At 41.5% G+C, this 11,890-nt stretch overlaps 1 protein-coding gene across 1 annotated transcript in view; it reads left to right on the forward strand.

Annotated features, from left to right (window-relative positions):
• LOC102958811 (regulator of G protein signaling 7 binding protein) overlaps window positions 1–8,561 on the forward strand; it is a 102,727-nt gene extending 94,166 nt beyond the window's left edge. Inside the window, exon 6 of the mRNA XM_007079903.3 lies at window positions 8,184–8,561. Within this exon, the coding sequence (XP_007079965.1) occupies window positions 8,184–8,275 (92 nt within the window). The 3' untranslated portion in view covers window positions 8,276–8,561. The remainder of the gene's footprint in view (window positions 1–8,183) is intronic.
• The last annotated feature ends 3,329 nt before the right edge of the window (window positions 8,562–11,890 follow it).

Here is an 11,890-nt window from a genome sequence, read left to right on the forward strand (position 1 = left end):
GTTCAGGAGGGAATGAAGCAATAGGATTTTGAAATTAAAAAAAAAAAAATTGAGGTGAAGGCTTCAATTCAGGTAATTTCAGATCTTTTCACTTGGGGGAGAAATGGGACCCTCAGCATGTGATGCCACATCTCTGTTCTTTACATGTTTCATGGGTACTCACAGCATGATGTCACTATAAGCTGAACTGTAGAGAAAGGGGGTTGTGAGTCTGAATCAGAGGGTCTGAGAAACCCTGAAGGAAGGAGAGCAGGTCTCTTGGGTCCCTCTGGGAACATTTTTTTAGCAGATGCATATGGCACCATTTTAATGAACAAATCGGTCAGATTCCTCTGTCTGGTTCCATAAACCAAGAAAGACCATAGGGGCTTCCCATGACCTTCCTGGAATTCTTTTGCACAGATCTGTTTATTATACAGGTCTAGGTTAATACATGCAAGAAATGGTGTGGGGTAAAATGTGGAAAAATGTATCCCAGTTCTTTTCTCGAGGACCTTATTGTCAAAACATCTTTGTAACTGGATGAAAACCATTATAGAAAGCCATCTGTTTTCTTTCTGGCTCTTTCTTTCCTTTCTCTTTTTATTCCATTTACATGTGGGTCTGAAGCAGAGAGAGAAAAGGGAAAAGATACCACTACTGGTTCCCTTTTTTCCAACCATGTGAAAATCCTGCCAGGCAGGTGCTGGGGGATTCTACAAACGGAGACGCTCCGATGTCCCTGTTCTCCAGGCTCCACCCTAGTTCTCAACTCAGAAACTTCCATGTTTATTTCAGCATTTAAGGGTTCAAACGTATCTCCCCCCTTTCCTACCACAATCAAAACTTGACTGAACAACAGTTTGTTTTAAATTGATTTTCAGTGGCCAATAAAGGAAGGTGGCCAAGAGCAAGAATTTTAATGGGTAGCGATTATGCCCTCATTTCAGACAGTGCCTTTTCTTTCCCATCCTTCCCGTTTAAGACTGGAGACAAAGAGATGCACAAAAGAAAAGTGAGCTGTCCTCTTTCTGCCGCGGCTCCACAGCAGGCTTCTGACCACGGTCAGGTCTCCTGGCTCTCAGCCCACTGTTCTTGCCACTGCTTCAGCGCCTCTCCTGTCCTACATTCTGGGTCACTGGCAGTGCTGTAGGGAGCTTCATTAATTATGATAGTCTTGCTGTGTCAAATGGATTACAAATGGAACCACCTGTGGGGAGCCTGCAAGGTTACTGACAAAGGCTAAAAGGAGATTGGAGAGTGAAGGACAAGCATCTTCTAAATGCGTGTTGTAATCAAACAAAACAAGGTGGCAGAAATAAATTAGGCCTGAAAGACAGTTTCACCTTTTCCAGAATTCTGACTTAATGAATGCTGTAGGGTGTGTTTGTACATTCACTCTTGCCTAGAATGTGGTTGTTGAGACCATGCGTGAGAATCCGTCTGAAGGGGATCAGTCAGGAATTGAATCTGCTCTAGAATGGGTCCCCTCCTGGAGACAGTGCTATTCCAGACTAAACTGGGTCTAGGAACAGTTCCCCCAGACTCATACTCTCAATCCACTCCAACCTGGACCCCCTGTATCCATCCTAGCCATGTCAGCAGAAGTGTTTGATATCTAGCTAAAGAACATTGGGCAGTTATGCCACCTGGTAGCCTAGAGATGACCTTTTAGGTCCTTTCACCAGGGCTTCACATAAAGACTTTATGTGCTTCAGTCTAGTGTCTGAATGTTATTCTGGGTAGTTTTACTCCAGGAGCCCCATATCCTTTGTAATCTCTTCAATCTTTCATCCAGGATTCAGTATGACGTATGTACTTCCCTCTCTGCTCCAGTTAATTCACACATCAGTTTCTTAATGCATTACTCTATGTTCAGCCCCTATTCACAAACGTTACATGCCTACTCATTGTCTACTAAAGGAAGAACAGACTTCTTTCCCTAACATCTGGTGTCCCCACCATCATCTAACATGTGATGGTATCCTATAATGGGCCAAGTTCTGTGTCAGGTGCTGGGGATATCTCTCCCCCTAGAGGCTCTCTCTCTCAACAGAACAAATTGGGTGAGAATTACCTGGGAAGCCTTCCCAAATGACATGCTTCCCTTCATAGAGATTGGGATAATGTTTTGGGGATAGGGCATGTGAATTCTAAAATCAACTAACACGCAAACACACACACACACACACTATTGGAAAGACAAAGAAACTAGTGCTTAGAATACAACAGTCCCATAATAGCTACAGGTCACTACAAAGACATATTGGATTCTCATCTAGCCATATTGGAGTTGTAAGGGGCTGGGGTGTGAGATGGGGGAGAGGGTTGTTGATATCAAGGATTGCTTTTTGGAAAGTGAGTTGAGATTTCTGAGGATGAATCAGTTAGCCAAAGAAAGAGGTGGGGGCGCCTGGGTGGCTCAGTCGGTTAAGCGTCCGACTTCGGCTCAGGTCGTGATCTCTCGGTTTGTGAGCTCGAGCCCCGCGTTGGGCTCTGTGCTGACAGCTCAGAGCCTGGAGCCTGCTTCAGATTCTGTGTCTGCCTCTCTCTCTGCCCTTCCCCCACTCACATTCTGTCTCTCTCTCCTTCAAAAATAAATAAACATTAAAAAAATTTTTTTAAAGAAAGAGGTGGAAAAAAGAAAAACAAAAAGAGAGATGAAAAAAGGTCGAGGCAGAAGATTCTAGATATGTGAAGATATAGGAGGAGACATAAGAGCAGGGCATTTTGTTGCGCTACAAGCACTTCATTAGTTGGTAAAGTGGTTAGAAAAGAGACATGAAAGACTAGAGAGGTAGGAGGATCTATATCATTAAGGCCCTTATAAGCTATGTTAAGAGGTTTGGATTTGGGGCACCTTGGTGGCTCAGTAGGTTAAGCATCCAACTCTTGATGTCTGCTTGGGTCGTGATCTCACGGTTCATGAGATGGAGCTCTGCAATGGGTTTAGAGCCTGCTTGGGATTCTCCCTCTGCCCCTCCCCGCCCCTGCTCTCTTTCTTTCTCTTTCTCTCTCTCTCTCTCAAAAATAAAAGGGGGGGGGGTTGGATTTTATCCTGAAGCCATTGGAGGGGTTCAGTTAGGAGATAGTTGAAGTAATCCAGGTGAGAGATGCTTAAGATCTGACCTAGGGCCAGGGGGTTGGAGAAGAGGATGTGAACAACTGATGGGCTGCACAAGAGGGAAGGCAGAATCAAGGATGAAACCCAGGTTCAGACTTGAAAAACGAGGTGAATGATGTGTCTATTCACTAAGTCAGAGAGAACAGAGGAGGAACGGTAGAGATAGAGGATGATTGAAGTTTTGGAGATGGAGGAACTCCCAGAGCAATGCTCAGTGGTGAACACTAGGCATACAAGTATCATGCTGAGGTGAGACATGTGAGCTGGGAGGCTGGAAATACATATTGAAGCATCATCAGCGTAATGGTAATTGAAGCGAGACCCCCCCCACAGAGTGTAGGTATAGAGAAGATCCTAGAATACCAAAATTTAAGTTTCAAGGGGGAAAGAACTGCAGTTTACAGAGGGGACTGAAAAGAAAACCAGAAGAACATTATGAAATCAGTCAAAGAAAGTTGTAAGCTAATCTTGAAGGAGGATTGGCATTTGCCTAAGAAAGGAGGACTAAGAAATGGTGTGTGTAAGGGCAGAGAGCCAAGAGAAGGTATGGCCATATTTAAGGAATTCTATGTATTTCTGTTTTGTACTATTCCCTCCTTCATACACCCTTCATTCAAGACTAGATTGTTTCTTGGAACAAAATTCAAGTTGCCTTTGACCTCTATGACTTTGTTCACACTGTTTTCTCCATCCAGAAAGCCCATCTTCCCCTTCACCAAATTTGCAAGTTCTCCTCATCTCTTGTGGCCCAGAAAGAACACCAAGACCTCCATGATTTCCCACAATTGTCTTCTTCCTTCTCCTCCACTTGGGAGTAAGTCCACCCTTAAGAGTTCTCAAAGCATTGTATTCATATCTCTCTTATGGTATTCCTAATAAAGCTTCATAGTTACTCAAGCGAACATCCTTGAGACCAAGAACCACCTTTCTGTTAGGACCCTCAACACCCAACATGGAGCCTGTACTTAGCAGGCCTTTGATTAATGCAGGGATTCTCATAGTGTGGCCTCAGGACCAACAACATCAACATGTCTGGGAACTTCTAAGCAATCCAAATTCTCTGGCCTCACCCCACACCTACTGACTCAGAAATGCTAGAGGTGAGGCTGTACTTGAACACGCTCTCAGATGTTGCTAATGCAGCTAAGGTTTGAGAACCCCTGAGTTTGCTGAAGGTCTCCTTTTCTTCTAGAGTAGAAATTTGCAACTACAGTTACATTATGAGCACTTCTCTGGATTCTGAGAACATAGCTTTAAACTTTAAACTGAGCCTGGGTGGCTCAGTCGATTAAGCAACAGAATTCGGCTCAGGTCATGATCTCACGGTTCATGGGTTCAAGGCCCGCCTTGGGCTCTGTGCTGACAGCTCAGAGCCTGGATCCTGCTTCGGATTCTGTGGCTTCCTCTCTCCCTGTCTCTCTGCCCCTCCCCTTCTCTCTCTCTCTCTCTCTCTCTCTCAAAAATAAATGAACGTTAAAAAAAGGGTTAAACTCAAATGCTCAGCTGATTATTTGCAATCTTATTTTTATGTCATTCTGTTTATTAACATATCATCTGTATAAGCAATCTTTTATTAGCAAAAGAAATCTGAGCAATAGAGAAGTGGTATCATAGTGCCTTACGTGGCGGCAGTGTCCCTGGCTTTAGTAGTATCCAGGAATTAAGCTTTGAATGACCAAGATTTTAACTTGCTGATGGCTGAATTACCTGTTCTCCTTCTCTTTCACTTTCTCCTCTGCTTTCCTCCCTCCCTTTTCCTTTCTCCACTTTTCATTTTCACATCTAAAACTGTCCTTGGTTACAGTTCTCTCAGAGCATATGCACTTTGGAGAAAAGATGCTACAAAAGTCTGAAATGTTCACAATAAAAATCAAAGGTTTCCCAGCAAGGTCAGGTGAATTCGCCCAGAAAGTGAAGCACAAGTGGGGAAACATTCCATTTCCTTCACATTCTTTTGGCAGCCCATAATTTCAGAGACAGGATTTCAATCAATGTGGAAAGACATCTTTCCTTGGAGCTGAATCCACTCCAAACCATTCCAAGCAGACTTGCTGCTGCTGAATTTCAGCATTTACTGCCGGTGTCAGCTTCCCAGGGTGTAGGAAGCTGCTCTGAATTTCTGCCAAGATTGTTTGAGCTTTTGTGTCACCTCAGCCCTAGGTGATGATCAGATAAGCTCTGGGCTAGGCAAAGGTGTCACAAATGCTCAAAAAGATGCCCCAAACGAGCGGTCATCCTTAATAGGCAGCCTGTCCTTTGCTTAACATCTGAGCACTTTCTCATCAATTCTAACACTTCTATTCACCTATGAGTGCTCTGTATGTGCACATGTATATATAGCACTCACAAGTGAATGTATGTGTGCATATCTATCTATGCATAGATAGGCAGAGACAAAAAGAGGGCTGAGTGAGGAGAATTTCAATAGCATAAAAGGTTTTTTTGATTTGCTGTAACGAATGCACAAAAGTCAGTCTTGATATAAATCTCATAATACCTGTGCACAATACCTGTATGCTTTTAATACATAGAAAAGAGAATGTGGGAGGTGCCTGCGTGGCTCAGTCGGTTGAGCGTCCGACTTCGGCTCAGGTCATGATCTCATGGTTCGTGTGTTCAGGCCCCGGGTCAGGCTGTGTGCTGACAGCTCGGAGCCTGGAGCCTGCTTTGGATTCTGTCTCCCTCTCTCCCTGCCCCTCCCCACTCATGCTCTGTCTCTCTCTGTCCTCAAAAATGAGTAAACGTTAAAAAATATTTTTTTTTAAAAAAAGAGAGAGAACGTGGGAGCAAACATGACACCACAGGATACACATGTACAGTTTTTTCGTAAATACAACATGTAGCAGGCATTTCCTCATGCAGTGGGAACAATACACATCTATCTGCACTGCATTTTATAATATATAAATAAATACCCATTAGGTCACTATGCCAATGTCTTAAATGTTTGGAGAAACGGAAGGATATATGGGCATTCAGGAAATAGATCTTCCAGGTCTTAAATAGAAATAAGATTTTTTTCTTCCCTATAAATGTCTTCATAGTTTTGGTGATTCTGCTCAAGGAAATATTAAATTCCTGGTGAACTTGCATTTCAGAAAGCATAATCAGTATTCAGAGAGATACCAACAGATAAAATTCTTTATTCTTCACAGTCTGCTGTACCTTTGCCTTACCCGAATAGGTTGTTTATCGATCATTTGGTGGTTAAAGAAGTAAGAGTCCTAAAACTGATGGGAAAGTGAGTTATTATTTCTTTTTTTCTAAATAGACCATGATTCATCTCTGAGAGATTCTCCTGAGAAATCAGGCTCGCATATAGTATTTGACATTGCTTTCAGTGTCTTAACTATTTGGGGCAAGTTTAACTATAAAAGAGAGATGTCCTATTTTTAGTCTCAAAATGTTGACATCCAGAATATAGAAAATTGCTTTTCACGATGGAAAGGACAAAGAGAGTACTGTTTTTCTCCACATTCACAAAATATGAATCTTAAGAGAGAGTATTAACCTGTGGAGACTGGGAGAGTACACTGTTTGATGAATTTGATGTGCTCAGCTAGGGTACCTGTTTTCTTCCCTGGCTGTGACTTGCCATTCTGGTTCTATCTAAATGTATAGCATGGTGCACCATTCCAAGGAACACTGTCAACTTGGTGAGTGATGCTAATTTACAAATAAGTGTGACACATGACAGCCTTTGGGGAGGGGGACGATAAGCCCAGGCACTTGGATGACACAATTTATGTGAGAGGACTGGAAAGCCGACACTTGTTTTTGTTCTGGACAGTTTACTGAGCATCTAGGCTCAGCAATCAGGAAAAGCAACCCTCGTCTACAAACCAGTTTTATTGACGTGGGGCACATTTTTCCCTTACCCATCTCTTCATCTAACTCCTGACTCTGGGCTCCTTCCCAAGGTCCTATATCCCAAGGTAGGATGGAGAAAGGAGAGAGCCCCTTAGCTCTGCTCTGGGAGGGTGGTGCAACTAGTCCTGGAAAAGCTTAGGTACATAAAAGTACCAGAGCCAACCAACCATCTTGTGGCCCCTAGCTCCATTCTGATTATGTCCTAGTGCTGCCCACATTGGCAATTTCCAGGTCATCTCCTCATGGTCCTTCTCCAGCCTCTGGGACCAGACTGCCAGTTCCGCTCCAATAGGCTATTTCTACCCACCCTCTCTTTTGGACTGGACTCTTTCTTTAAAACCCAGCTCACTAAACTGAATTTGGTTTACTGGTTTATTTCTTCATCTGCTTGTCATCATGCTAAAAATTTCAACCCAAAATTTACAAATTCAGCAGCTGGCAATCTTCTCAGAATGCCATTGTATACAGAAACCTATAGAAATCGCTAGCCAAAGACTCAACACAGAATAGTTGAGACTTCTTCCTGAGGCAATAAAGTAGGTGAGTAGAGGCAACACAGTGGTCCTACGTAAAGGAAAATAGTAAATAAGAGCTGTATTTACTGAGTGCTTCCTCTGTGCTAGGCACTGAGGACCTCACCCAAGCTTAATGTCTTTCATAGATTGTTTCATTTAATCTTCACCTAAGGTAAGTGTTATTAAACCCTATTTTGACTAGGGGAAAACTGAAGCTTAGCAAGCTTCAAGTTACATGTTCACATAGAGCTAGTAAATAGTAGAGGCAGGTTTAGAAAAGAGGTCAACCTTACTCCAAAGCACGGGCTCTTTCTAAAAAGCTATGCATCTCCCAACTGAAAGAATGTCTTGAGCAGTTTACATTTAATTCTAAGCAGTGGTTCGCAACTGTAGGCTCTGAGCTCCCCACCACCACCAAAAAAAGAACATTTGGCCCTATCACGGGACATTTTTGGTTTTCACGGCTGGTGGAGCAGTGTTATTGGCATCCAGTGAGTAGGGAGAGGCCAGGGATGCAGCTAAGCATCCTACAGTGCTCACGACAGCCCCAACAACAAAGAATTATCTTGCCTAAAATGTCCACAGTGCTGAACAAGAAACCTTGATTCAAAAGATGGTGGATTTTTAAAGCCAATTCATAAAAACCCCAGTTATTGTTTGTAATTCACTCATCTGTACATTCTGTCCCATCACAGATGACAGCAGCCTTCTAAATCTAACTCCCTACCCCCTGGTTAGAAGACGGAAGAGAAGGTTCTTTGGGCTGTGTTGTCTTGTCTCAAGCTAGGCAACTCCTCCTGGAAACCCACCAATGCGAAGACCTGAAAATATCACAGAACCTGAGGACCTCCAGACAGCTGAACCACAATTATTGGTTTTTGACTATGTTTTCTATGCTTCCTTATTACTTTTATTCGCCTCCCTCTACCCTTTTAAATGATTTTACATGTGAAAGCAGCTGCTGTCAAGGGGGGTAAAAAAAGATTCAAAAAGCAGGCTGTTTTTAAAAGGATTTTTAAAGCTGACATTGTGCATGTCTGCTCCAAACCATACCATGACAGATGCGAGAATTATGGTTTTTAAATTATTTAAAGGTTTTTTTTAAATGTATCATACAGAGAAAAATTATTTCATGTATAATAGTATATCTTTAGCTCTTGCTGATCTCATGTTAACAATTTATCATATATGAAAGTCTTTAAACATAGGAATCTCTCTAAAACTGCAAAACTGTGTTCAAAAATCCAATCTATCAATATTATTAGAGATAATATTATAATCAAACATATACCACCTCACCTATTGCTTTGTGCTCATTCACATCTAGTCTTCCATTCTGTCGGAATCCAAGAGCTTCTACATAAAAACATCTTAATTTATAATGCAACAAAAACCATATATGGAAAGTATTTAAATTTTGTAAATACACAATTATCCTAATACCTTCGTACAATGCATATGGGCAACTAATTTCCTTTTGATCCAATGGTGTCTTTTTCAGCTTCTTGGAGAATGAAGTAATCCAGTTAGAAAATGGTGTAGTAACATATACAATTACCCTCAAATGTAAAATTGAGTATTATCACATTTTGTTCTAATTGAAATCTGAAGCATGATGTCTGCACAGCAGCATAGTGTTAAATCTTATAGGGCATGCCGGAATTAGCTCAGATCGTAAAAATATTTAACATTTTCTGTTAATAAAATCTTTTTAGTTAAGCTAAGCTTGTCTCATATTAGATGACTATGCAGATATGACTTTTCCGATGTGTACTTGGTGTCTTGTCTTATGCTTAGAATCTTGAAAGCAGGACACATTAAGCAATACTATATTTTAGAAAGGAGGAAGCCACACGCTTCGATTTTCTGCTCACAGTTTTGTTATGATCTTCCTCACTAAACCTGTAACATGGTACAAATTTTGTTATATTGTCCCCTGTTCTTCCTTGGCCCGTTTCCCAAACAGTATTTCCCATGGGTTGAGAGATCAGACCTTTGGACTTTTTTTTCTTGCTTTCCAAAATCTAAATGACCCTAAAGAAGGACAAGAAGCAACCAGTGTCCAGTACAATAAAAGGATGGGCTAGATGCCTATAATTGGTTTATTCAAGATGCATTTTTAATCCCAACCCTATACTTTCTCAGTACTTAAGTGCACAGGCATTTATAGGTCCACCAATATTTTGACCTAACAACTAAATTTGTTAAAGCTGTTAGCTTTACTGAAGATGAAGATAGGTATATATGAAATAGTGGAATAATTATTGTATTAGGTTGAACCATATGAAATTGCTGGCATTGGACTGTTTTGACCTATAAAAATAGCATTTTCATATGGTTCAACCAAATATCTGATGTTGTGAAAATTATACTTGGAATTGTCTTCTAGCATTTGTGATTGAAAGCGAACAGATTAAAAGGTTGGAAGAGATCTCAAAAGGCTACACAGGTGTCTCTTTAGATCATACCAGCTCACTTGGGGCCTTAATCTTGGAATCCAGAGTTGTGTTCCAATGACCTGGTAATGAATGCACGGTTGTAAGTATGCCTGACTCCATATAAAGAGGTATCTCTGAAACTTATATGAGAAAACCACAACTTTCTAAATCAAATATTTGTAAAACAGTTATTGGGATATGCTACTTAAAGACCCTTAGAATGAATACCCCCTTGGAAAGCAGGGAACTACTCCCAGATTTATCTGGTCTGTAAAGCCTGATTTCATAAATCAGGTTTGACTAAAGCTTACTATGGTTTTTGAATATGGTTCATTTCCATCCCCCGTGGTTAATTCACTTAAGGTCCATTGTTTTAGAAATTATAAAACAGCTCAACTGGGCATGCTCTCAGCTCCCGTCTCAGCCCTCGCCCACCTTTCCACTATATTGAACCCTTTGCTTCAATCTAGTTCCTACTAATTCATGCAAAGTTATCAACTGATAAACCTACCTTGGTGTTCAGCACGTTCCTCTAAATGCTTGACCTAAATCACTTCTGCTTGGTTAATTTGTGCTCACTCTCGCCTTAGTCTCGGTATGAAAGGAACACTTACCTTCCATGCCATTGTCCTTTGTACAACTGAAGACTGTTAATAAATTCAGGTCTCACCTCCAGGTCTGGGAGGGCTATAGTAGCTATTCATGGAGAAGGGAATTTGTCTAATTCCCTAGGTAGGCTTCCCATATCTAAGGTAAATAAATTCAGCCACCTTATCTTTTATTCATAGTGCCTGTTTCCCAGACTTTGATTGGTTTTATAGTTCCTGTGGACACACTCCAAGATTTATAGATCTTCTTTCACTAGCAGGTCCTAAAATTAAATGTAGTGCTCCAAGTCGTGATGACCTACCCTGGCTCATAGTGGCAATAGACAGCTCACCATCTCCCATTAGATATGCCAATGCGTCTCTTTAGGAGCTGACCCCACTCTCCTCTCACCTACCAAAGGACTTTCTCAGGTGTAGTCCATGAGATAGAGGTCTACTGTCTCGGCTTCTGCTAGTAATTCGCTTTCAGATTAGCAATAACACTGAGCTGATCTCTAGGGGTAAGGAGAGAACCCTGAACCCATTCTGTTGCATGGGTACTCACATGCTGAAAACAGAAAAGGATGTCAACTTTTTCTGGCACACCCTCACCCATTTTACCACCATAATTTCAATATCCTGTGTTGATTCATCGTTGTTGTTTTTTTTTGTTCTGTGTGTGCGCACGCGTGTGTGTGTGTGTGTGTGTGTGTGTTCAGATTACAGAGGCAATATATATTCTTTATGGGCAATCTGAAACCTACCACCGAGTATAAAGAAAATAAAAATCACCTGAATCCCACCATAATCATATTGTTTAAAACCACATTTCTAGGCTTTAAATCGTCAGTGGCTAGGTTCAAAGGCACTTGTGGATAAGATAGGTGAACAAACGCCCACACGGCCAAGGTATCACTTTAAAATATCTGTCCGCTGATGTTTTGCATGCTTCTAGAAACAGATTGACTGCAAACTTCTGGTTGTGCCACTGTTGAAGGGTACAAAGAAGACTTTAGAAGTAGCACAGCCCGGATGCCTCCTCTAACGAAAGCTTTTAGGGAAATTCTAAAATCCTGCCGGATCATTTTGTTCCTGGGTGCTCTTCTAACAGTTGGATGCTTACTGTATGGCAATACTGCCACCTACTGAATTCTGAGCTTTAGGGTAAGAGGGGAAAACAAATGTGCAGAATATAAAAGCATCTCATTCATTTTAGACAGCAAACAATGGACCAGGTTAACAATATTCCATATGGAATTCAGATTCTGGAAGTCTCAGAGCTGAAAGGATTAAGGATATCATCCAGACTAACTTCCCACGCCACCTACATGTACCTAAAAATTGCCTATCATTTCTTTGTGTTCTCGAACGTCACCA

The sequence above is a fragment of the Panthera tigris genome, chromosome A1, assembly GCF_018350195.1.
Source record: "Panthera tigris isolate Pti1 chromosome A1, P.tigris_Pti1_mat1.1, whole genome shotgun sequence".
NCBI lineage: Eukaryota > Metazoa > Chordata > Mammalia > Carnivora > Felidae > Panthera > Panthera tigris.